Here is a 24,469-nt window from a genome sequence, read left to right on the forward strand (position 1 = left end):
GAATGCCTGGTGACTGACTTCAAAGGTCGCTAGACTTCTGGGAATTCAGAACAAGGATTTGGTAGACCAAGATTCCAGAGAGGTAACAAAGCACAAGAGAAGAAGCCAAGCATGTGTATACCCTAACTCTAAAATGGCTGCATTGGGGTGCGTGGGTGGCTCAGCTGGTTGAGCGTCTGACTTCGGCTCAGGTCATGATCTCACGGTTTGTGAGTTCGAGCCCCACATCAGGCTATGTGCTGACAGCTCAGAGCCTGGAGCCTGTTTCTGATTCTGTGTCTCCCTCTCTCTCTGTCCCTCCCCCACACATGCTCTGTCTCTGTCTCAGAAATAAACAAACATTAAAAAAAATTTTTTTAAATGGCTATCATACCAGGAATGGCAAAGAGCCTGATCTGGTTTGGAATTAAGTAGAAAAGTCACAGGCCCCAACACAAGATGTTTGGTATTATTCTCCCTGGTTTTAATCTAAAACAAACGCTTCCTCTGAAGGACCAGAGAGTAAATCTTTTCAGTTTTGTGGGCCATACAGTTTGTTGCAACTACTCAAACCTACCATTGTAACAGGAAAGCAGCCATACACAGCAGTTAATGAATGGGGAAGGCTGTGTTCCAATAAAGCTTTATTTATAAAAGCAGACAGTGGGCAAGATTTGGCCCACCTACTGGTCTAGTTTGCCAACCTCTGCCCTAAAGTGAAAACCAAAATTCTGGGGCAGCCAAAAAATAAAACCACCTTCAAAGACATAAGGTCAGTGTCATTAAATTATGCTGTATACATTCTCCTGCTCTAAATCAATCAAAAACGTCCCCCAACTTACCCGATATCCCTAGCAGGTGAGTCCAGCTCCCTGGCTTCCTTAGGCCCCTCCGTCCCAAGCTGGCCCAGATGGATGGAAGAGAGACGGGTGGCCACATCAGCTACACCAAGGGGCTGAGAGGGAGAAGGCAGAATGGGAGTTTTGTCTTCTCCCAGTGGTGGGGAGTCGATCGTAGACCCACAGGCAGGGCTGTGGCTGAGCGCATTGGCATGTGAGGCAAGGAGGTGAATGCTGATGCGTTTGGTACAGAAGACTGTGCTGTCCAACTCCAACGTGTCCCGGGCTCTAGGGAGGATCCTGCTGTTTGCTCCAGCATCCTCCTGAGGGAACTGCTGGCCTACTGAGGGAGGTTTCCACAGCCTGTTCTTGTTGAGGAGATCGCACTGCAAGCTGGAGTTCATGAAACAAGACTGTTCAAACCGGCAGCCTTGCCTTGGCTTCTTCTCAAAGCCTCTTGCAGTCAACTTCCTCACGGCCTCAGTGAACCGAACCTCCTTAGTCAGAGCCTGAGAAACAAAGTCGCCATCCAGGCCACAGGGATGTGGCTCTGCTCTTGTGGTTAAGTTACTCCGGTTATACTGGGGAGAGGCAACACTGGTGGTGGACATGTCTAAGGAGCTGGGGGCAGACAGGGTGCTAGAGGCAGGGGCATCATCTAGGACAGTGCCGGTACTCTTGGGGACCTTGTGTTCAATAGGCTGCACTGCACAGTCTCCAGTACCCCCCAAATGATGCCAGGAGACAAGATGGATCTTGGGTGAGGATACTGGCTTCAGGCCCTCTGTGGCCTGCGATAAAGGCACTTTAGTGCTATTTGGCCGCATGAAGGAGTTGTTATTCAGCGTGGGCTTGGAGGGGGAGGAGGGGGAGGACGGGGAGGACGGAGAGGAGGGGGAGGAGGGGGAGGGGGAGGGGGAGGAGAATGGAGAAGGGATCTTCCCTGAGATGGCAGAGGCCAGGCTCTTCCCCGAAGGATTTTCCCCAGCCGCTCCCAGTGAGAGGTATGGATCTGTAGATGAGGATGCCATGGGCTGAGCCATGGGGGAGACTGTGTAAGAAGGGGCCTTGTTGGCAGTGAGTCTGACAGGGAGGCTCTTCTGAGGGAGAGAAAAAGGTGTTTTTCCGGGCAGGCTCGAGCGCAAGCAGAAAGACTCCAGTTGCTGGTACGGTTTGTGCCTGCAGCCGGAGCGGCGGTACAGGAGGGTGCCGCCGAACAGGTCTGGGAGGGTGTGCAGGTAACAGGAGGTGCTGTGGCCTGCAATGACGGCCGTGCGCCCTGAGCTACATAAAGTGCTGGGGCAAAAGAAGTATGCTGGCGGGGGTGGGACCCCCAAGAGGCCTGGGCCCAACCCTGCTGAAAGTGTCCCCACGTGCTTCCTCTCCAGTTTCCAGATTGGCTTCACCTGCTGATGGGCCTGAGCCCAGGCTTTGCCCTCGGAGGGTTTCTCCGGTGGCGGGGCGGGCACTGTGCCTGAGGGGCCACTCTGCTTGAAGCTGTTTCTCTGGCGGAGGCCAATGCTGTAGTGCTCTGTTCCTGCTGAGGCCATGAGGGGCCCACATCATGGCCACGTGGCCTCATGGCCCAACTCGGAAAAGGTGCCACACACCTCCAGTAGTAGTGGCTGCATCCTTGAAGTCCGTCAGCCTGAAGGGGAGAGAAGCCATAGGGAACGTCACAGTCCCAGAAGGACAGACCCCGGGCAACAGAGCCCCCCTTCGGTTCTTCCTGGGCACCCGGCCATGGCTGTCATTTAGAACCCTGAGAGAAGAGCACGAGAGTCCTAGGGTGCTTCCAGTGGTCTTCCTGCTACCCTCATGCAATCAAAGCCGGCTTCATCAAGGACACGGACTTTAAGACTCCACCAGTGAGTCTGCTCACGTGTTCCCACACCCTCAGGGAGATCTTTCCTCTCTCTCCAAAGCAAAATACATCTCTCTGTGTCACCATCCACTTCACTGAGTGGCTTCCTTCCCTCGCCTAACCCCCAGTGTGGCAAGGAATAAGGCAAGTCTGGGGGTGGCAGAGAAACCAGCCAATATCTTCCTCTTCACCAACCAATTCTGAAAGATCAAAGGTCACTTGAGAAACAGATTTTACATCTAGGAGTCCCTGACCAACGTTCAGTCACCCCTGGCGTGGCCTGCATTTTATAGTTAAGTGTGACAAGTTGAGATATAAGCAGAGAATTCCCGGGCTGACCTCTGCAGTTCTCTCAGAAGCTGAGACAGTGATTTCATCTCTTCAAGCGTCTTGCCAACTATATAGACTTAAATCCCATGCCAGCTGTTGGTGGGAAAAAGTAGAAACAAAATGGAACTGGACACCAACGGTATTTTTACTTCAAGTGACCTCATTTCCAGCAGCCACAGTGGGACAGGAGAGTTCAGGGGGCAGAATATAGAGGAAGAAGTAGGAGAGCTTTCCTTACATCAAACCCCAGGTATCAGTTGGGGATTGATCTCAGGGAGGGAGGGCCTGTCTCAGACGTTCCCTCATTCAATGTTTCCTCTAAGGCAAAACCTCTGAACCAGCCAGTAATTCTCAGTTCCAAACAGTCTGTTAAGCATGGTCATTTACTTTCTAAATCAAAGTCACAAAATAATCTCCAATTTTCACAAATGACAGCATCCAAAGGGGAAAAAAATAAGACCCTTCTATAAGAAGTCATTCATCTGGGATAATTCTGAGTGGAATCCTGGCATCCTTACCAAGGAAGTGTTTTTGCAATGGCAAGAGGGAAAGAATTAGCAGAGAATTTTTTGGCTCAAGTTACTTCTAAAACACAAACTTCAACGGGGAGAGGTCCTTGTATTTTGATAAGAGACTAATGGCCAAGGAAGACCCACTATTCCTATCTACATCTATAGGAACTGTTGGTGTTGTCTAACAACAGAAAGCCTGCAGAAGCCACATGACATCGCCCTCTTTTCCTGCAAAGGCTGACCTATGTGAATTCTTTCTCAAGGAGAGAGAGTACAAAAACCACAACTCATTACTGCCAACATTCAAAATGGCAGTGGGCTAAAAACAGCCTAAGTTCTAAAACTAGATTTTGATGCCAGTAGCCTCATATTAAGGAGACAGAAAATGGACCTCCACCAAGTCCAAACTATGGAAATACTGCCGGGGACAATCACACAGTATGCACTTATGGTACAGAAGCAGACACGAGGGAATATCAAAGCCTGCTGTGGACTTTACAAGACCACACACGTGTGCGTTGTGTACACTCAACAGATTCACAGTCCCAACTCACGTAGTCCTCACGTCTTGCCCTACCAATGCGACCCGACAGACACACCAAAGTGACTGGAGAAAAGGGCTAAGGAAATGAAATGTCACTGGTATGCCTGAAAAATGCCCCACTTGTGGCTCCTCATGGGCACTGCACTATCTCAGACCTTCACGGCTTTGCAAGTGCCACTCCCTGGAGCCTTTTCCTTCTTTTCACCAGACTGAAAAGTAATCAGCTCGAATATCCCCTTCTCCTGGGAGCCTTCCTGGACTCTCCACTTTGCAAAGGATGCCTCATCTGTGTGCATGCCACCGTCACTATTTCTATTATGCTGAACTTTAATGACGGTCTACTGGACCACTCATCTGACCAGAAGCGACAAGCATGTTTTCCTTTAGCCCATGTCCTCAGTTGTGTCTGGAACATAGTTAAGTGCTCAATATTCTGCTGAATGAATGAATACGCTGAAAAAGTTCAGTAAATGAAGGGGAACACGCTAGCAGTGATGAAGACTAATTTGGACATCTAACAAATGCCAGGTAGTGTGCTAGGCATTTTACCTCTATTATCTTACTTAATCCTCACAAAAACCTTACATTCAATTTACTGGTGATGAATCTGAAAATCAGAAAAGCTAAGTAACTCTTCTATAATTAAACAACCGATAATGAGTGGTGCCTAGATTAAAACTAGAGTTTGTCTGACTCTAAATGGCTCTTAAACAGGAATGAAACACACACTCATTCCCTGTCCCCTTAATTATCCTTAAGCTTCAGGTTCAAGAGAAAACCCAGGTTGGAAACACTCTCCCACCGTTTATATTGAGTCCGTTCGTGGACGAAGCTTGTAAAAGCATGTGCTCGTCTCAGAACCGCGGCCAATCCCACTTTCCCCCTGTAGCCATGGATGCCCACTGCCTGCTGCCTCAGGGCTGGGTGAAGAGAGCCCTTCTTCCTCCCTTCTGCACACACCACGAAATGTCTGCCTCTCTGCATCGTGTCACACGAATCCTCAGTGCCAGGAATACTGAACCAAGTGGCCTGGCATCTGGCTGACTTGACTTCTAATCCGAATGAGGAAGAAGGAGCAAAGAATATACTTCTGCCCTCTTCAGAGGCTGCGGGTGGCCTGCTCCCAGGCACAGTGTGAAGCAGGCCAGCTGGGCAAGCGCCAGAGTAAAGTGGGTTCTCCTCTAACAGGATTCCAGATCTCCTATGTCTTTGCAATGGCTGTTTCCCACTCCTTGTTTCCTCTCGTAGTCCCCATGATGTGTAGGATGGCAACTTAGAAATGAGCCACCTGTCTTTGTAAGGACACATTATCCGGACACAGGGGTCAAACAGATGAGAAGATGGTTCCGCACATCCCTTTCTGGGAAACAGCTCCAGAGCTAGTAAGAGATAACCAGGGTTGGCGAAGATGACGGTGTCAGGAACTGCCAAGCAAAACCGATCTGGCATGTCAGATAACCTACACAGAGTAGCTTCAAGAACATGAAGTAAACAGTATCACTCATAACAGTACCACGTACAAATGTTCTGACCTGGTATCATAGTTTTTGGTTCAGAAGTAGTGTCTGGTTTAGACCAGGAAATAATGGTTGCTAAAAGCAACCTTCTTTCTCTTTAGAGATCATTAATGAAATCAAAACCCCATGTGATGGGGAATAGAGACCTAGCTAGAAAATTCAGGCAACCTGGGTCCCAGGGACCTTTGACTCCTGGCCATGGGTCACCTTTTCCATATGCTACCCTCAGTAGCACTGCCACTCTAGTACCAAAGAATGACTTCATCTGACTATAGGAATGAGAAGTGACAAACTTTAAAAAACCTTCCAGGGGCTTCAGGGTAGCTCAGTCAGTTAAATGGCCAACTTTAGCTCAGGTCATGATATCGCAGTTTGTGAGTTTAAGTCCCGCATTAGGCTCTGTGCTGACGGCTCCTGGAGCCTGGTTCAGATTCTGTGTCTCCCTCTCTCTCTGCCCCTTCTCCACTCTGTCTCTCAAAATAAATAAACATAAAACAAACAAAAAATAGAAAAACGCCTTTGAAGGCTTAAATATAAGTACAGGAAGTGAGGGGCTCCTGGGTGGCTCAGTCGGTTGAGCGTCCGACTTCGGCTCAGGTCATGGATCTTGTGGCTCATGAGTTCAAGCCCCGCGTCAGGCTCTGTGCTGACAGCTCAGAGCCTGGAGCCTGCTTCGGATTCTGTGTCTCCCTCTCTCTCTCTGCCCCTCCCCTGCTTGTTCTCTCTCTCCCTCTCTCTCAAAAATAAATAAAAACATTAAAAAAAAAAAAAGTAGAGGAAGTGAGGAAATAGTTTCAAAATCTAACACATTGCAATAGTGGTTTCTGCCATAAAGTCAAAGCCTAGATGGACAAATAATGTCTGGTACCCAGACCCCAGAGAAAGCATATACTCAGAAGGCCATTTTCCCACGAGGTCATAAAACCTGTCCCTTGTAGTATACCCTGGGCTCCTGACACAATGTACACCACCCACCCCGCCCCAACTCCCTCAGATTCCTAAGCACACTGTGATGATACACACTGGTGTGTCTATGTGTGTCTTTAGAATCTCAGAAACAGGCTGCCCATCTCCCAGGAAACGTTATAGGATGAGACGTCGAAGGCAAGAATAAGAAGGAAAGGTATTTATATACGTAGGAAGCCTCACAAAGGCTACTGATGAAAGCCTTGTTTCAAAAACGCCCAACTGGTGGCGCCTGGGTGGCCCAGTCGGCTAAGCATCCGACTCTTGCTTTAGGCTCAGGTCATGATCTCACAGTTCCTGAGATGAAACCACCCCCCCCACCCCCCACCCACAGCATCAGAGCCTGCTTGGGGTTCTCTCTCCCTCTCTCTCTGTCCCTCGTGTGCTCTCGTGTGTGTGCTCTCTCTCAGAATAAACAAACATTAAAAGAAAAAGAGTCTGTTTCTACAACAACAACAAAACACAAGAACACCCAACCCAAGCAAGTCTAAACTTAGAGTAATTGGTGATTATATAAATTAAAAGGATTCACAAGTCCCATTATTTTCATTCAATTTACATACATTTTTTTAGCCACATATATATCCACTACTTAAAGACAAGTAAAGGCACTCATACTTACTCTCTCTCAAGGGTCCACCATTAGTTGACCCTCCAACCAAGAGCTTGTGAGGAACTTACTTTAGGAACCAATAAACTGACCTCATCTGTTAGATTTTGAACAATCTAACACATTTCACAGAGCTACTAATCTTACACCTTTCTTGCTCCTACAGATTATCCCTGGGGAATAGGAGAACTCAAGGGGTGAACAGGGGATACAAACACTATGCTATTGCCAGAAGCGTTCAAGTTTAGAAGCAAACAAGCCTGTTTCTGATTAAGTTCCTCAGTCAAGATCCAAACAGGAACACGCCCAGCTGAAAAGAAAGGTTAGTTTAGGGCAGATCAGCTGAGGAGCGTGTTCTTGGGAATAAAAGCCCCTTTGAAACAGCTCTCAGGACATTTGAATGTGTTTAAGCAAAAACAAAGGGCTGGAAGAATATACACTAAACTATCATGGTAAGTATCTTGGGGAGAAGAGTGGAATGAAGGATGGGGCAAGGGAGGGGAAGGGAGGGGGACATTTTTCCAGTTTACTTCATGGGCATCTGTATTGTCTAATCCTTCAAAACAACAACAACCAACCACATGTTACTTGTGGGAAGTATTCCAAGAGTCTCCAGGGCACTATGATCCCTCACAGACATGCTGGGTCAGCAGTTACCATCCCTTCATAACTCACATCAAACAGAGCTCTGATGAATAGTGAATTCATTCAATGCTGAAACCACACAGCTGGAATGTTTGAGAAAAGACAAGAGAAGAAGTATCATAACCCCCACTGGGTAGCAGTGAGATCAAATTGGAAAATTCACATAAAGCACAGTCCACACTAAACATTCAAGGGGTGGGTGGCAGTTATCATGCTCATTACTGGCACCGTATGGTCAAACCTTCTTCCCTCAGCTCTTTTCTCAAGTATCAATGAAGGAGTGGGGGAGGGGTCGGAAGGGGGAAACACACATGGAGAAGGCAGCACAGCAAGTATTCCGCTGCAAAATTTCAGCTAGTATAAATAATGTTTGTATAAAAAGACATAGTAGTCTGGTCATTTGGGAAACTTCTGTGCAATTTATATTACTGGTAACTAGGTTCTTCACCTGCAGGTGTGACTTGGCACTAAAAAACAATTGAAAAGTGCTTTTGTGGGGGGGAGGGCGGTGTCTGGGTGGCTCAGCCAGTTAAGCTTCTGACTCTCGATTTTGTCTCTGGTCATGATCTCATAGTTCGTGAGTTTGACCCGTGTCGGGCTCCACACTCAGTGTGGAGCCTGCTTAGGATTCTCTCTCTCCTCTCTCTCTCAAAATAAATAAATAAGCTTAAAAAAAAAAATGCTTTGGGATATACCCTTACAGTTTTTATATAACTAGATGGTTGGGATTTCTGAAAACACTGGGTGAAAAGTTAAAAAGTGATTGTTACTCACTTAGTGCCCAGACCCTGATCACTACATACCATTTGTCAATAAAAAGAACAAAGGAACTAGAGCTCCTTGGAAAATAGTTGGGACAGGAAAAGCATCAGATGAGCCCAGACTATCTCTTATGCTGCAAAAACTAAGGAAACATTCAAAATTTGATAGAGGCATCGTAAGATCACAGAAACAGCTCATATCACACTTAATAGTAAAACACTAGATGCTTTCCTCTAAGATTGAGAATAAGACAAGGATGTCTACTTTCCTCATTTCTAGTCAACACTGCATTGGAAATTCTAACCAGTGCAATAAGGCAAGAAAAAAAAATTAAGCGTATGTAGATTGCAAAGGAAGAAATAAAACTATACTTATTTGCAGGAGACATAATCTTGTACATTGAAAATGCTAAGAAATCTACAAAAAAAACTTCTAAATAAGCAAATTTAGTAAGATAATAGGATACAAGATCAAATATAACAATTGATTTACTTCTATATACTAACAAGAAAAAATGAAATAAAAGAAACACATCCATTCACAATAGCATTAGAAAAAATAAAATCCTTAAGAATAAACTTAACAGGTGCCTGGGTGGCTCACTCAGTTAAGCATCCAGCTCTTGGTTTCGGTTCAGGTCACGATCTCAGTCATGAGATCCAGCCCCACATTGTGCTTTGTGCTGAACGTGCAGCATGCTTGGTATTCACTCTCCCTCTCTCTCTGCCCCTCCCCAACTTGTGCATGCACATGTGTGTGCTCTCTCAACATAAATGAATATTAAAAAAAATAATAATAAACTTAGGACACCTGGGTGGCTCAGTCAGTTAAATGTCCGACTTCAGCTCAGGTCTTAAGCTCACAGTTCATGAGTTCTGGCCCACGTCGGACTCTGTGCTGACAGCTCAGAGCCTGAGCCTGTTTCGGATTCTTTGTCTCCCTCTTTCTCTGCCCCTCCCCTGCTCATGGTGTCTCTCTGCCTCTCAAAAATAAACATTAAAAAAAAATTTTTTTTTAAATAAACTTAACAAAAGAAGTACATTGAAAACTACAAAACACTGCCAAGAGATATTTAAAATTAAATAAATGGAGACATATAACATGTTCATAAACTGGAAGACTCAGCATTGTTAAGATGGCGATTCTTCCCAAACTGATCTATGGAGTAAACGCAATTCCTATCAAAATCCCAGCAGGCTTTCCTGGAGAAACTGACAAGCTGATCCTAAAATTTATACAGAAATGAAAAAGACCCAGAACAGCCAAAAACAATTAAAAGAGGGAAAAAAAAAAAAGTTGAACTTACACTACCTGATTTAGAAACTTAGTATAAAATTACAGTAATCAAGGCAATGTAAGTATTGGCATAATAAACATACAGATGAATGGAACCAAACAGAGTCCAGACATAAACCCTTACATTTACAGTCAATTAATTTTCAATAAGGTTGCCTATGCAACTTAATGAGGAAAAGGATAATCTTTAACAAATGACTTTGGAACAGTGGGTATCCATGTACAAAACATGAACTCAGACTCTTACTTTAGACCATAATTGACTCAAAATGGATCATAGAGCTAAATGTAAGAACCAAAACTATAACACTTCCGGTAAAAAAAAAACAGGAGAAAATGTTTATGACCTTGGGCAAGGCAAAGATTTATTAGATATGATACAAAAATCGTGACTGAAAAATTTTAAAGGAAAGTATGGTTAACAGTCCAGCTGTTAGCTGGATTATATCATAATTAAGAACTTAGAAAGGGGCACCTGGGTGGCTCAGTTAAGTGTCCAACTCTTGGTTTTGACTCAGGTCATGATCTCACAATTTGTGAGATCGAGCCCCATGTTGGGCTGTGTGCTGACAGCACAGAGCCTGCCTGGGATTCTCTCTCTCCCTTTCTCAGTCACCCACACTCTCTCTCAAAATAAACACATAAAGTTAAAAAAAAAAAAAAAAAGCTACACACACATATATAAAAAAAGAACTTAGAAAAACACTACTGAGAGAATGAAAAATAAAAATCTATGAACAGGGAGGAAATAGCTGCAATTATAAAGGACTTGTATTCAGAATATACTAAGAATTCTCACAAGATGAAGGGCACCTGGGTGGCTCAGTTGGTTAAGCTTCCGACTCTTGATTTCAGCTCAGATCATGATCTCACAGTTTATAGGATAAAGTCCTGAGTGGGGCTCTGAGCTGACAGGATGGAACCCGTTTGGGATTCTCCCTGTCCCTCCGCCCCTCCTTTGCTTGCTCATGCGTGTGTGCATATGCACTCTTCCTTCCTCTCTCTCAAAATAAATAATAAAAAAAAGGATGAAAACGAACCCAATTTAAAATTTTTTAAATAGGCAATTTTAAAAATAGGCAAAACATCTGGGGGCACCTGGGTAGCTCAACTGGTTGAGTGTCTGGCTCTTTTTTTTTAAATTCTTTTAATGTTTATTTTTGAGACAGAGACAGAGCACGAGTGGGGGAGGGGCGGAGAGAGAGAGGGAGACACAGAATCTGAAACAGGCTCCAGGCTCTGAGCTGTCAGCACAGAGCCCGACGCGGGGCTTGGAGCCACGAACTGTGAGATCATGACCTGAGCTGAAGTCGGACGCTCAACCGACTGAGCCACCCAGGCGCCCCTAGTGTCTGACTCTTGATTTCAACTCAGGTCATGATCTCACGGCGAGTTCAAACCCCACATTACACATCAGACTCCAAGCTGAGAGCACGGAGCTTGCTTAGGATTCTCTCTCTCCCCTTCTCTCTGCCCCTGCTTGCACACACGCGCGCGCACACACACACACACACACACACACATACACAAACACATTCTCTCTCTCTCTCTCTCTCTCTGTCTCTCAAAATAAATAAACTTAAAAAAAAAAAAGGTTATTACTACTTAAAGGGAAGCTTGGTTGTCCTCAGACCAGAAGGTAGGCAGTGCACAATCAACTTCAATTTTTGTTTGAAATTAGACTGGCAGGAATGAATTTTACCAGTGAATGATTCCAGCCAATGAAGTAAGACTCACTCATTGCTCCATTACCTGAAGCAGGCTTGACTGGGGATCCATCACTAAGGTGCAAGAACTGAGGTCACATGCCTTAAAGAAGGGCCTCCCCAGTATATAAGTCTTTTCAGTGTAGCCACTGGTAGCCACCTTAATATGAACTAGTCACCCAGCATACTCTGCTCTAACCTGCCAGGGAATTTGCCAACCCTGGCTTAAAGGGGAGTAAGAGGAAGAAGGCAAACACGGGAGCCTGGCAGATAAAGTTCAACAGCACTTTCTCTGGGGCCCATCAACACACCATGTAGGGGGAGGTCTCTGATTTTTAGGGGAGAAACGCTGTTTAAACCTGATTCTAAGCAAAACCTCATTGTCCAACAAAACACAAGACCTGGTCCCGACTTCAACTGAAAAGCAGCTGCTGTCAGCACCAGTTGAGAAACAAGAACCTAGAGGCTGAGATAAGGGCTGGCTAGGGTCGAAGGACCACGGGGACAATGGGAAGCTTAAGGTTTTTTGTTCTTGTTTTTTCCTATAACCACTGTTACTCAAGAAGGGAACATGTTTTCTGTTAATCTTCTTGAAACTAGATGGGAATGTCAGATTTCAGTAAAGTCGTGCTAAGGACAATGGGAGCGGGGCTGAGATAAGAATGTATCAATCAGGGGTGCCTGGGTGGCTCAGTCTGCTAAGCATCCAACATCGGCTCAGGTCAGGATCTTGCAGTTGTGAGTTCCAGCACCAGGCGGTGTCGGGCTCTATGCTGACAGCTCAGAGCCTGGAGCCTGCTTTGGATTCTTTGTCTCCCTCTCTCTCTGCCCCGCCCCTGCTCATGATGCCCCCCCCCCCCTCTCTCTCTCTCTCTGTCTCTCTCTCTCTCTCTCTCAAAAATAAACATTCAAAAAACAAAAACAAAAACAAAAACAAACCAGAATGCCACCAATCATTTCAATCCTATTCCTCACTTAACCGACTCACCTTTAGAGACCTTGTAGAATCAGAGGCAGTAAATAAGCTTCAAATGCACAAAAAGACTTCAGTAAAAAAAACATCCAGGCAGAAGGGGCTAAGTCCCTTTGGTATTCATGCAACACCCACACTCCCAACGTGCCCTGTGGCAATGATTTCACCCTGACCTCAGATCTTCACTCCCACTCACTCAATCCACCATCAAGTCTTTCCAGCTTCAAATGTATGCCCTTGGAGCCATCTATTCTCCAATTCTACCATTACCTTACTCCACACCACTATCACTTCTCACCTGCTGGTTTTCCTGCTTCTAACTCTTATGCCTTCTTTATAATCAATTCTCCAGACTGTGGTCATGGTGCCCTTTTTAAAATGTAGCTTAGGGGCGCCTGTGTGGCTCGGTCGGTTAAGTGTCCGACCTTGGCTCAGGTCTTGATCTCACGGTCCGTGAGTTCGAGTCCCGCGTCAGGCTCTGTGCTGACCGCTCAGAGCCTGGAGCCTGTTTCAGATTCTGTGTCTCCCTCTCTCTCTGCCCCTCCCCTGTTCATGCTCTGTCTCTCTCTGTCTCAAAAATAAATAAACGTTAAAAAAAAGTTTTTTTAAATAAAAATAAAAAAATAAAATGTAGCTTAAAGCCATCTGGTGGTTCCAAGGCCTACATGATCTGACTCCTGTATCTCTGACCCTATGAGAGCCATTCTTCCTCCTCACTAGGTGTGTTCCCACCTGTGCTCCCAGAGGCTCCACTGTTCTCTCTGAAACACTCAGATCTTTAGAGTTCAGCAAATATCACCACCTCAAAAAGCCTGTCTACGCTGATGCAGTACCCCCGATCCTTCCCTATCACAATACCTCGTTTTAGTCTCACTCCTCCACTAACTGAAATAATTGGATGTTAATATTTCCTTGTAACTGCCTAAAGAAATAGTGGAAAAATAAATAGGAACTGATTTCTTTTTTTTAAAGTTTACCAATGGGGTGTGAGACTTACCTATCTTTTCCATCATTTTAATTTCTGGCTATAAAAATGAATCACGTAGTCAAAAACCATATTCCTTATTTTTAAAACAAAAACTTCAATTATTTATGCATTCCTTTGTTGTCTATTTTCCCTTCCAGAATGAAAGCTCTTTGAGAACTGGGACCTTGTTTACATAGTGTTATGACGAGCCCTGGAAATGTAATCGGGGCTCATTTAATATTTGCTGAATATTCAAATGTATCTACAACAGCTAAAACCAGCACAGCCACGAGTGTACTCTCTTCAGGTCACACAGGTGCTCCTACCACCATCTCCTTGTTGCTACTTCTTTACTCAGTGCAGGAACCAGGCCACAGCCACACCCAACTCCTCCCCAGTGCCTTTTCTCCCCATGAAGCCCCCTCCAAAGTCCTCCAAGTTCCTCTTTTATCCCCTCCCTCACATCCAACCAATCTGCTCTTGCAATTTCAACTATTAGTTACAGAAGAGCCACTCTTCAGACCTGACCTCTCTCAACCTTCATGTCCTCGTCACCAACTGTCTGTTCTACCTTTTCATCATGTGTCTCCAATCACTTCAATCCAGCTTGTTAAGCCAGCCCTGCTCACTTGTCCTTCAATTTCTTTCAGTGGAACTTTCTTTCTCTCAGTCACCTAAGAATATGTCAGTCACCTCGGACTTCATCCTTTCCCTTATTCTTCATGGCCAAACCAGTGATAAAATTTAAGAGATTCTCTTCCTTAGCAGGCTTCATTTCCCCACCCCTACCCCAGTTCTGGACCATTGCAATAACATCCAGACTGAAGTCTGTGTTCCCAGGGCCTGCCCTTCTGAATTCCATCCTCCAGGCAGCCTCCAGATTCACTTTGCTTGATTTTACTTCAATGGGTTACTCCTGATTCAAACATTTTCTAGGAGTCCTCACTAAATACCACAGTAGCCCAACAACCATCCGCATCAGAATAACATGGGGTGCAGATTCCCGAATCCCATCTTCAGAGAGGATTCGGTAGGACCAGGAATCTGTGTTTTTTTTTTTTTTTAAAAGTAGGCTTCACATCCAGCCCAACACAGGGCTTGAACTCACGACCCCGAGATCAAATCCTTGAGCTGAGAGCACAAGTCAGAGGCTTAACCAACTGAGCCACCCAGGAATCTGCATTTTTAACATTCCAGATGATTCTCACATGAGTCAATAAATAAAATCCAGATTTCTCAGCTTGGGTTTGAAAGGCTTATTTCCATTTCCTTCTACCTTGAACTGCCGTATGAACTGTGCTGGTCTTAACACTAAACTCCTGGAATAAACCTTCCAAACTTGTCTGCAGGCCTTTACTCCACTAAGCCTCTTCCTTCTGAATCCTTATATTTTATTTACCTTTTCCAGGCACAACTCAAGCCCCACTCTCTCCATAAATATCTCTTGCGTATTTATTCCTCTAACGTGATACTTTGCAAAGGCTACTCTCAACACTATTCTCTTTTCACCTGGATATACCTCACAAGCTCCATGATGGTCTTCATAGGGAATCCCGGTGTACCTATAACAGACAAATGCAAAGCTAATCTGGCAGAAGGGGGCAGATCACTGCCCTAGTTTGACCTCCTCCTCAGCAATGCCTCCCACGTCTCCTCCCCAAACAACCTCACCGGCACCAGGCTCCCTAGAACAAGGTTTCGAAAACCATGGACTTGGGGGTGATGGGTACATTCAATGTCACTCATACATCCACAAAGCTGTTAAAAATAGGTGAGCCTCAGGGGCGCCTGGGTGGCTCAGTCAGTTGAGCAGCCAGCTTCTGCTCAGGTCATGATCTCGCAGTCCGTATGTTCGAGCCCCGCGTCGGGGCTGGACAGCTCAGAGCCTGGAGCCTGCTTCGGATTCTGTGTCTCCCTCTCTCTCTGCCCCTCCCCCACTCATGCTCTGTCTCTGTCTCAGAAATAAATAAACATTAAAAAAATTAAAAAAAAATAGGTGAGCCTCAGTGGCTCAGTAGGTTAAGCATCCAGCTCTTGATTTTGGCTCAGTTCATGATCTCACAGTTGATGTCCCCAGCCTGTCTGGGATTCTTTCTCTCCCTCCCTCTCTGCCCTTCCCCTGCACTCTCTCAAAATAAATAAACAAACATTAAAAAAAAAAAAAAAGCTGTTAAAAATAAAACAAAAAAACTTGACTAAACGGATAAGACAGGAGGATAGGGGGCGCCTGCATGGCTCAGCCGGTTAAGCAACCGACTTCGGCTCAGATCATGATCTCATAGCTAGTGAGTTCCAGCCCCACGTCAGGCCCTGTGCTGACAGCTCAGAGCCTGGAGCCTGCTTCGGATTCTGCGTCTCCCTCTCTCTCCGCCCCTCCCCTGATCACACTCTGTCTCTCTCTCTCAAAAATAAATAAAAACATTAATTAATTTAAAAAATAAAAAGGATAAAGAACTGCAAAACATTCTTAAACAAAATGACTTCAAACATCCCTTTCTTTCTGTTTACAGAGCTAGCTTAGCCCAATATCTACCCCCTCCACCCACCCACCCACCTCACCAAACGCAGGGCTCTTGCAGTAGATCCCCAACTGCCGTCCGGGGCTGCAGCCTCTGCTCTTCTAGAGCAAGCAGTCTCAGGAAGCACACCAATCTGCTTTGTCATCTTTATCCGGCATCCACAAACTGCCCGTTTCATTCTGCCTTCCACGCTTTGAGATGTAATTTTGCCTCAAGTTTCCTCCTTAGTTGAGAGTGAGTGATGAGCAACCTACGCTAGAAAATCTATGGCTGTTGTTTCAAACCATCAAGTCTCCAGGGGCCAGGTCCAGACCAACTTGGACAAGGTATCAATTTCTACAGAAAGCAATTATTCATTACCCACTGATCAAATCACTCTCCTATATTACAGAAGTGGGTGTGGCCCTTGGGACCTGCACTTCCCTTTTCCTCCTCCACCTAGGTTGTCTCTCACCGTCACCAGGGGGAACTCAGGACATCAGAAATGGCTCAGAGTCTACAATTCGAAAGCTCTCTAATGAGACTGCTTTAATCGCTCAGTAGATATGTTAGAAGATAGAACTGTCTTATCTGGAACCAAGCTGAATGGGGAGGAATATAGGAATCAGACTCAATTTCTCTTATGAGATAAATCCCAAGCTATGTCTCCCTCAAAAAATGTGGAGGAGCAATGAACTTCCTGAAGGCCTCCTGAGAAAGGAAGGTCAATACCGTAGCCCTATGAGAAGGGAGGGCCAATACCACAAGTTAAGAAAGCCAGCTTTTACAGAACATAGTTCAGTAATGCAACAGGAGTTGGCCAACCTGAGAGAAAAATCTAGCTTAGAGCACCTAGAGCTGAGGGAGGTAAATCTACAAATTACTGAAGAGTGAAAACTGCTGGAGGCTTAACATAATTGGGTGACTAGCTCTCCTAAAGCCTTCGCTTTTATCACCAGAAAGCAACCTCTTTCCTCCTCCTGAGGGTGGACGGTGGTCCTCTGGGGATAGTCCACAGGTTCTGCTGCCGAAACTATTTTCCTAACAAAACTAAGATGGGATTCGCCTTTTTAACTGTGCTGGCCTTCCCACTGACGGTACAAAAGCAATGGTGGGTCAACATTTGGTGCCGAAGCAAGAAGGGAGACAATGGCACGCTAAGTTAGATCCTTCGCCACCACACGCTTCCTCACCACACAGTGAAAGAATGCCAGCTTTACCCAAGAATGTCCTTGATGGCAGAGTCAAAATTCTATTAAAGCTCAATTCTGGAGGGCATCTTTTTAATATTCTGTGTGACAAAACAAGAAGCACATATAAAACACCTATGTGGCATACAGAAGGTGATGGCTACCTCTAAGGAAAGCACTGTGCGTATGAATTGCAAAATTTTTCTGTGGAACATCATGCTCACTTGGAAGAATAAATGACACGAAAGCGATGGGTTATTCAGACTTTGGCATTTGGCAAACATTTTCTAGAAAATAAAACAAAGTGAGACTGGCAACTCAAGAAAAAAACAACTGACAGTATTTGTTGCCAATGATAAAATTTGAGCTTCCGAGAGAAAATTAGAATTTTGGCAAAACTGTATCTGCCGCCATGAGCTTGACAGCTTCCCAACACTTAACCCTTTTTCTGATGAGAGTGTGGTGATATGATTTTTCTGACACTGTTAATAAAATGTGTCAACGTTTGGAAGAGCCACGTAACTCAGTGAAACCAGTATTTTCCAGATACCTATCACACAATGCTACAGAATCCTCTCTGGGTAAAAGACGCAGTCAAAATGAGAGACCAATGGATTTTAATGTAACAAAGTATGAAAAGTTCACTGGTATCATTTCAGATACCACACTGTAATAACTTTCATAAAACCATCCCTTGTTAACTTGTGTGTAACACCAAAGAAGAATATCCACAATTATCTGAAAAGGCTATTAAAAATACTCTTCCTTTTCCAACTAAATGTCCGTGTGAGGCTGGATTTTCTTAATAATTCAACCAAAACAACAAATCTGACTGAACACAGAAAGAGATATGAAAATCCAGCTGTCTTCTATTAAGCCAGACATTAAAGAGATTTGAAAAAATGTCACTCTTCTAATCTTTTTGAAACAATATCATTTTTCATTTTAAAAATTCTACATTAACTTGTAATGGCTTTTTTATTTCTAAATGAATTAATATATATTTCAATTTCTAATACGGTAACTATCAAGATTATGTATCCCAATTAAAAAATATATTGAAGATCCCAAAGAGCTTTTGAAGTGTATAAAGAAGTCCTAAGAGTAGTAAGTCTGAGCACTCTGGTCTAGAATACCACTGTCTGTCCAGAACACCCCTGAGGGCTCCCAAGGACAAAGTTCTTTGTGGCACCTGGGTGGCTCAGTCGGTTAAGCATTCATTTCAGCTGAGGTCATGAACTCACGGCTGTGAGTTTAAGCCCCACATCGGGCTCTGGGCTGACAGTTCAGAGCCCGGAGCCTGCTTTGGATTCTGTCTCCCTCTTCTTCCCCTCCCCTGCTCGTGCTCTGTCTCTCTCAAAAATACATAAATAGGGGCGCCTGGGTGGCTCAGTCGGTTGAGCGGCCGACTTCAGCTCGGGTCATGATCTCGCGGTCCGTGAGTTCGAGCCCCGCGTCGGGCTCTGTGCTGACCGCTCGGAGCCTGGAGCCTGTTTCAGATTCTGTGTCTCCCTCTCTCTGACCCTCCCCTGTTCATGCTCTGTCTCTCCCTGTCTCAAAAATAAATAAAAAAAAAAAGGTTAAAAAAAAAAAAACCATAAATAAACATTTAAAAAATAAATAAAGTTTAATTCTAAAATTTTTCATCACAAGTTTAAACAAGTTTATTCTTCTGTTAAAAGGAGACAGAGGGGCACCTGGGTGGCTCAGTAGGTTAGCCTTCCAATTCTTGGCATAGCCTCGGGTCATGACCTCGCAGTTCATGGAATAGAGCTGGGTGCATCGGGCTCTGCGCTGACAGTAAGAAGACTGCTTGGGATTCTCTCTCAAAATAAATAACTTAAAAAAAAAAAAAGGAGGTAGAAACTACTAAACATTTTATAAAAAGAACTAAGTTAACCGTAATTGGAATAAGCATTTCATGATTTAATAAAATAATTTTTAGCTATCTTATTGAATAACACACACCTAAATTAAAAGAAATCTCTTTAAAAGCTTTTCATCCAAGTTTGATCCTATAGCTTGAAAAACCCGTGGTCCCAAAAAACATTCTAATCACATTTAACTGTGGGGTTCTTCTGAATTCAGCATATCACAGACTTCACCCTAACACAAATCTGTATTAGGGGGAGAGGAAGCCTTCTGGGTTTTCAAAGTAATCTAATCACCAAAGGAGGCCTTCCTGAAATCAGTATTTCCAAATGCTTTGTTTGGCAACCCGAGGTTTTTACACATGGGATAATACAGGGAAGTGCGAAGGATATAACATCCCTCCCCAGGCCCCCCTCCACCTGCCTTTTCTTGTAAAGTTAGTTTCAGAAGAGTTCATTTGAAAGCTGAGGATCTGGAAATGGAGCCTTCTAAAGCTATATACGCAGGTGTATCCCTTGGTAGTCTTGGGCCCCAATTACCCTGCTTGAAAAACCACTGCTCTTGAGGATACTGTTCTCTTTAACAAAACATCCAAAGCCCTTTGTGATCTAACCCCTATTAATTTTCCTTTTCCTATTTGTCACTGGATAGCTACCTCCAAATGCACCTCAGGCGTGTCAAACTGCTTCCAGTTCTCTTTTTAGGCCTTGCTGTATTTTCTCTAAAGTTACTTTGTACCTGGAATGTGTTCTCACTTCTTTATTCCCAGAAAACACTTGATAACTTTTCAAGGTTCCATTCCACCAATCAATAAGCAGCTGGTTGCCTTCCGGGCACTAAGGGGGTGGGTTTTATGCAAACAGTGGCTCAATATTTACTGCAAGAAATGAAGGACGGGGGGAACACTGTCCCAAAGGGTCCCCCAGCTATTTGTTAATTAGCTAAACCAACAGATGATGAAGTTGAGGAAGATGTGATCTGCAGTATCTGGGGGAGCAAGGATTACTCAATAAAGGAGGAAGGATTCAAACATTTCCAACATCCAGAAAGAGAATGTGAAGACCAGGGAACGGGGATGGTATAATTTTCCGAGCAAGGCTGGGTTAAAAATCTAACGTTCTATCGGAGCACACACCACACAGTATGGCAAATGCTAGTTTACTTGATGAAAATCTCTAGACTACAAGCTCCGCGAAGACATGCCTGCCTTGTTCACCATTCCCCCTTCCAGCGCCTTCCACAGTCCCTGGCTCACTAAATCTTTGTCGATATTTGTAAAACACTGTTGAATGAATGATTAAATAAAGGGATGGACAAATGAAGAGTTAACGTTTACAGGATCTCAAACCCTATTTGAAACTCTACATTTTGGGAATAGTATCTCTCTACACCTACTGAAGGTGGGGAACTAAAAAAGTGGATATCCGTGTTCACTTCACCTATGAAGCCTGAGAGGTAGCTTGGGCTCACACACAGGCGAGGAGAATTTAAACCGCAGCGCGGCGGGAAAGAGGCACGGAGGCCCAGGGTGAGGGGATGCTGCAGGGTTCGGGCGCCCAGAGGCGGGGCTAAGTTCACGGGGCGTGGCGGAGGGGGAGAAGGGTCCCCAGGACGCGCGAAGACCCGGCCCGGTGGAAGGCCGCAGCCCCCTCGCCTACCCGGAGATGGAGAGCTGGCGGGCAGGAAGCAGGGCTGGGGCGGGAGCCGCCGGAGAGCTTGGGGACCCGCGCGAAAGAACCGGAGCAGAGGGAGGGGCAAGAGAGTCGGGCCGGCGGCGGGTCGTTCCCCCGGCTTCACCGCCACACTCACCTAGCGGACCGAGCTTCGCCCCGGCTCGGCGCCGGCTCCGCGCTGCTTCCTCCCTCGGCCTGCTGGGGCGAGCGGGCGGCCTCGGACGCCCCTAGCAACCACACACCACCACGCGACCCGCGCTCCCAGCCGCCGGCGCCGCGGCCGCCTGCCACGCACTGCGCGCGCCCCCAGCGGACGGACAGAGGGCCTGGAAGGGGCTATCTCGGCAGGGAGGGAGGAGGGCTGGCGCGCGGAATCTCGGGGGTTGTGGGACCTGGGAAGGCCGGCCGTCACCAGCCTCGCGCAAGCGCAGTCGCTTCAGTGCGCGTGAGACCCGGAGAGCAGAATTCTGGGAGTTGTAGTCCCGAGATTGAGTCCCTGAAAGACTATATTCTGGGATTCCAGGATTCTCTCCTTTTCTGGGCCCTGATTCCACCTCACCTCTATGGACTCACTTGGGCCGTGCCTTAATTCGCTCCTCTAAAATCAAGGAATTAAGGCTTTATTGAAGAATTTTCTTATTTCTCAGCAAAAGCCTTTTGAGTTTGACTCCAGTAAAGGACACGCGGCCACATCCCTTGTTTCCCTCCAACCCACTTTCCCCTAACTCCATTCCACTCGGAGTACTATTACAACCTCCTGCTTTATGAGCTTCAGGTATGAACTTTAGGAAACACTGACTCCAATTCATTATCTCCCTAGGCAAGACAGACGGTGCCCGAGATGTCCTCAGTCCCAAATGACCCTAGACTTAATGGATTTGAAAATCGAAAGAGAGCTGGAGGGTGAAAAGATCTTTTCTAAACAGTAGGCTACAGAAATAAAGGGAACAATAAAAGGTGAGACTAACCTAATGAAAACAATCTGGACCAGAGCAAGGATGCGTAGTAAATCATTGATTTCAGCAACAGTATGACAGATGCTAAAACCATTAGAGGACTGATTGGGGGATCCCCTATAGATTTTAACCAATCTTAGATCGTGTATTGTGGGACAGCTATAATTATGTTTCCTAATGTGATGCAATTTAAACTACACAATATTTAGGAAGTAGTGAATTTTTGTCAAAAAATTGTTGAATCTGGGGTGCCTGTGTGGCTCAGTCGGTTGAGCATCAGACTCTCAATTTTGGCTCAGGTCATGATCTCATGTGTCATGAGATCAAGCCCAAGTCAGCATGGAGCCCACTTGGGATTCTCTTTCTCTGCCCCTCCCCTGCTCATAATCTCTCTCTCTCAAAATAAACATTTTTTTAAAAGTTGAATCTGAATCTAATCAAGCTTTTGTCTCCAACTTCCAGTAAAGAGAAATAATGACACTGCAAGAAAGCAATCCGACAAATCCAGAAGGTGGGCCAATGTACAGACAAATGACCTCATTTCTTCAACGACTTCAGAGTATTAAAAAAAGGTGTTCTAGATTGTAGGAGACTTAAGAGACATTATCAAATGCAATGAGTGGAACTTGTTTGGATCCTGAGTCAAACAAACCAACTGTAAAAGATATTTTTGAGACAGTGGAGAAATCTGAATATGGGCTGGGGACATTAAGAACAAAGACAGATGTTAGGAAACCATTATTGGGGTGCCTGGGTGGCTCTGTTGGTTAAGTGTCCTGCTTCAGATTCTGTGTGTCTCTCTCTCTCTCTGCCCCTCCCTGGCTTGTGCTTTCTCTCACTCTCTCTCTAAATAAACGTTAAAAAAAATTTTTTTTTAATGAAATGGGTAGAACCAGTGTGGCAAAATGTTTATAATAGCTGAATCTGTGAGATCAGAGTTTGGGAGCTTATTATGCTATTCTATTTTTATGTTTGAAAACGTTAACTTGCCTCTCCCACCAAAAGAGTTAAAGCAGACATGCACTCATACATACGCAAAATGAAACACAGGCACAAGTGCTCAAACCTTCCAGACGTTCTGTGAATTCCAGACACTTCTCACAGCACTCACTTCTAATCCTCTCAGCACTTTGTGCAATGATATAAAATGGTGTAAGATTGTTTATAGATTTTTAATCCCCTAGATTGTATGCTCACAAGGATGGAAATATGTTTTCTTATTATGCTTCCTCATAAAATGATTAACTATTGCTTTATGTGATAACCTAAAAAGTCTGTATATTTAATTTCTCTACATCAAGTGTTTTATATGCCAGACAAGCATGGTATCTCTAGCTAGTATTTAATGAATTATTTGGGGGGGGGGGGAAGGAATAATTGTTTCCTAAAGAATACTTCTTTCCTGGGCGCCTGGGTGGCTCAGTTGGTTAAGCGTCCGACTTCAGTTTAGGTCATGATCTCACGGTTTGTGAGTTTGAGCTCTGTGTTGGGCTCTGTGCTAACAACTCAGAGCCTGGAACCTGCTCTGGATTCTGTGTCTCCCTCTTTCTCTGACCCTTCTCCGCTAGCACTCTGTGTGTGTCTCTCTCTCAAAAATAAATAAACATTAAAAAAATAAAAAGAATAATTCTTTCCCAAGGTAATTCTTCCTAGTTTATCTTTTAGGGGGGAAAAAATCTAGATTTTAAAACACAATACTTATTTGTCTAAATCCAGACAAGTCTTAGTGAAGTATACTGTGGCTTTGTGCGTTTCTGTTTTTGTTTTTTAATTTTTTTTTCTTTTTTTTTTTTTGGAGAGAGCTCAAGTTGGGGAGAGGGGCAGAAGGAGAGAGAATCTCTCCCGCTCAGCACGGAGCCTGACAAGGGGCTCCATCCCATGACCCTGGGATCATGACCTAAGCCGAAATCAGGTGCCCCAGCTGTGGCTTTGTTAAAAACAAAAACAGAAGTTCTGATCTGTTAAAGATAAACACCAAGGTAATATGGGTTACATTATATATTTCCCAAGATGTGTTTTAAAATACTTGAATAGAAAAAGAATAGATATGGTAGCTGTTGGAACAGTAATGGAATTCACTGAACTAACCACTCCACTAATAGCCTCCCCCATTTGAGTTAATGGCAATTCCATTCTTCCAATTGCTTAGGCCAAAAACCTTGGAGTAATATCTTTGTCTGCTTTCCTTCGTTCACACCCTCACATCCAATCAGGTAAGAAATGTTACTTGCTTCATGTGCAAAATATATTCAGAATCTGACTACTTTTCACCATTCCATTGGTACCACCACAGCCTCCTAAGCCCTCACCCTGCTTCCCAGCCTCCCCCACTCCTCACAGTCCATGCACAACACCAGAATGGAGAGTAATCTTTCAGAACATAAGTAGATTACATCACTTCTCTGTCAAAACTCTCCAATATATCCCTACTTTACTCGAAGTACAAGGTCTACTACAGGCTTACATCTGGTCCTCACTACCTTCCTGTCCTCATTTCCTACTATTCTCCCCCTTCTTCACTTCTGCCATCCAAACTGGCCTCATCATAGCTCCTCAAGCTCACCAGGCAAGCTTCCATCTCCGGACCTTTGAAGTGATTATTCTCTCTGCCTCACTTTGCCCTCAGATAGCTACACTGCTCATTTCCCTCATCTCCATCAAGTCTTCGCTCGAAGGTCATCCCAGTGAGGCCTACCTTAACCATCCAACTCAGCACTCCTCATCCTCTTTCTCTGCTTCATTGTTCTCCAGAGCTTTATCACCTCTCTAC

General features: G+C 44.9%; 1 protein-coding gene across 2 annotated transcripts in view; it reads right to left on the reverse strand.

The window, feature by feature from the left end:
• The window catches only part of TTLL4 (tubulin tyrosine ligase like 4), a 36,953-nt gene extending 15,826 nt beyond the window's left edge, over positions 1–21,127 (reverse strand). The window contains exons 1-2 of one of the 2 annotated variants that reach the window (XM_049614871.1): positions 20,880–21,127; positions 822–2,466 (exon numbers count right to left, since the gene is read on the reverse strand). In XM_049614871.1, coding sequence (XP_049470828.1) covers positions 822–2,368 — 1,547 coding nt within the window. In that variant the 5' untranslated portion in view covers positions 2,369–2,466; positions 20,880–21,127. The remainder of the gene's footprint in view (positions 1–821; positions 2,467–20,879) is intronic. The other variant, XM_049614872.1, reaches the window with a different exon arrangement.
• Positions 21,128–24,469: the final 3,342 nt, after the last annotated feature.

Source organism: Panthera uncia, assembly GCF_023721935.1.
Source record: "Panthera uncia isolate 11264 chromosome C1 unlocalized genomic scaffold, Puncia_PCG_1.0 HiC_scaffold_3, whole genome shotgun sequence".
Lineage (NCBI taxonomy): Eukaryota > Metazoa > Chordata > Mammalia > Carnivora > Felidae > Panthera > Panthera uncia.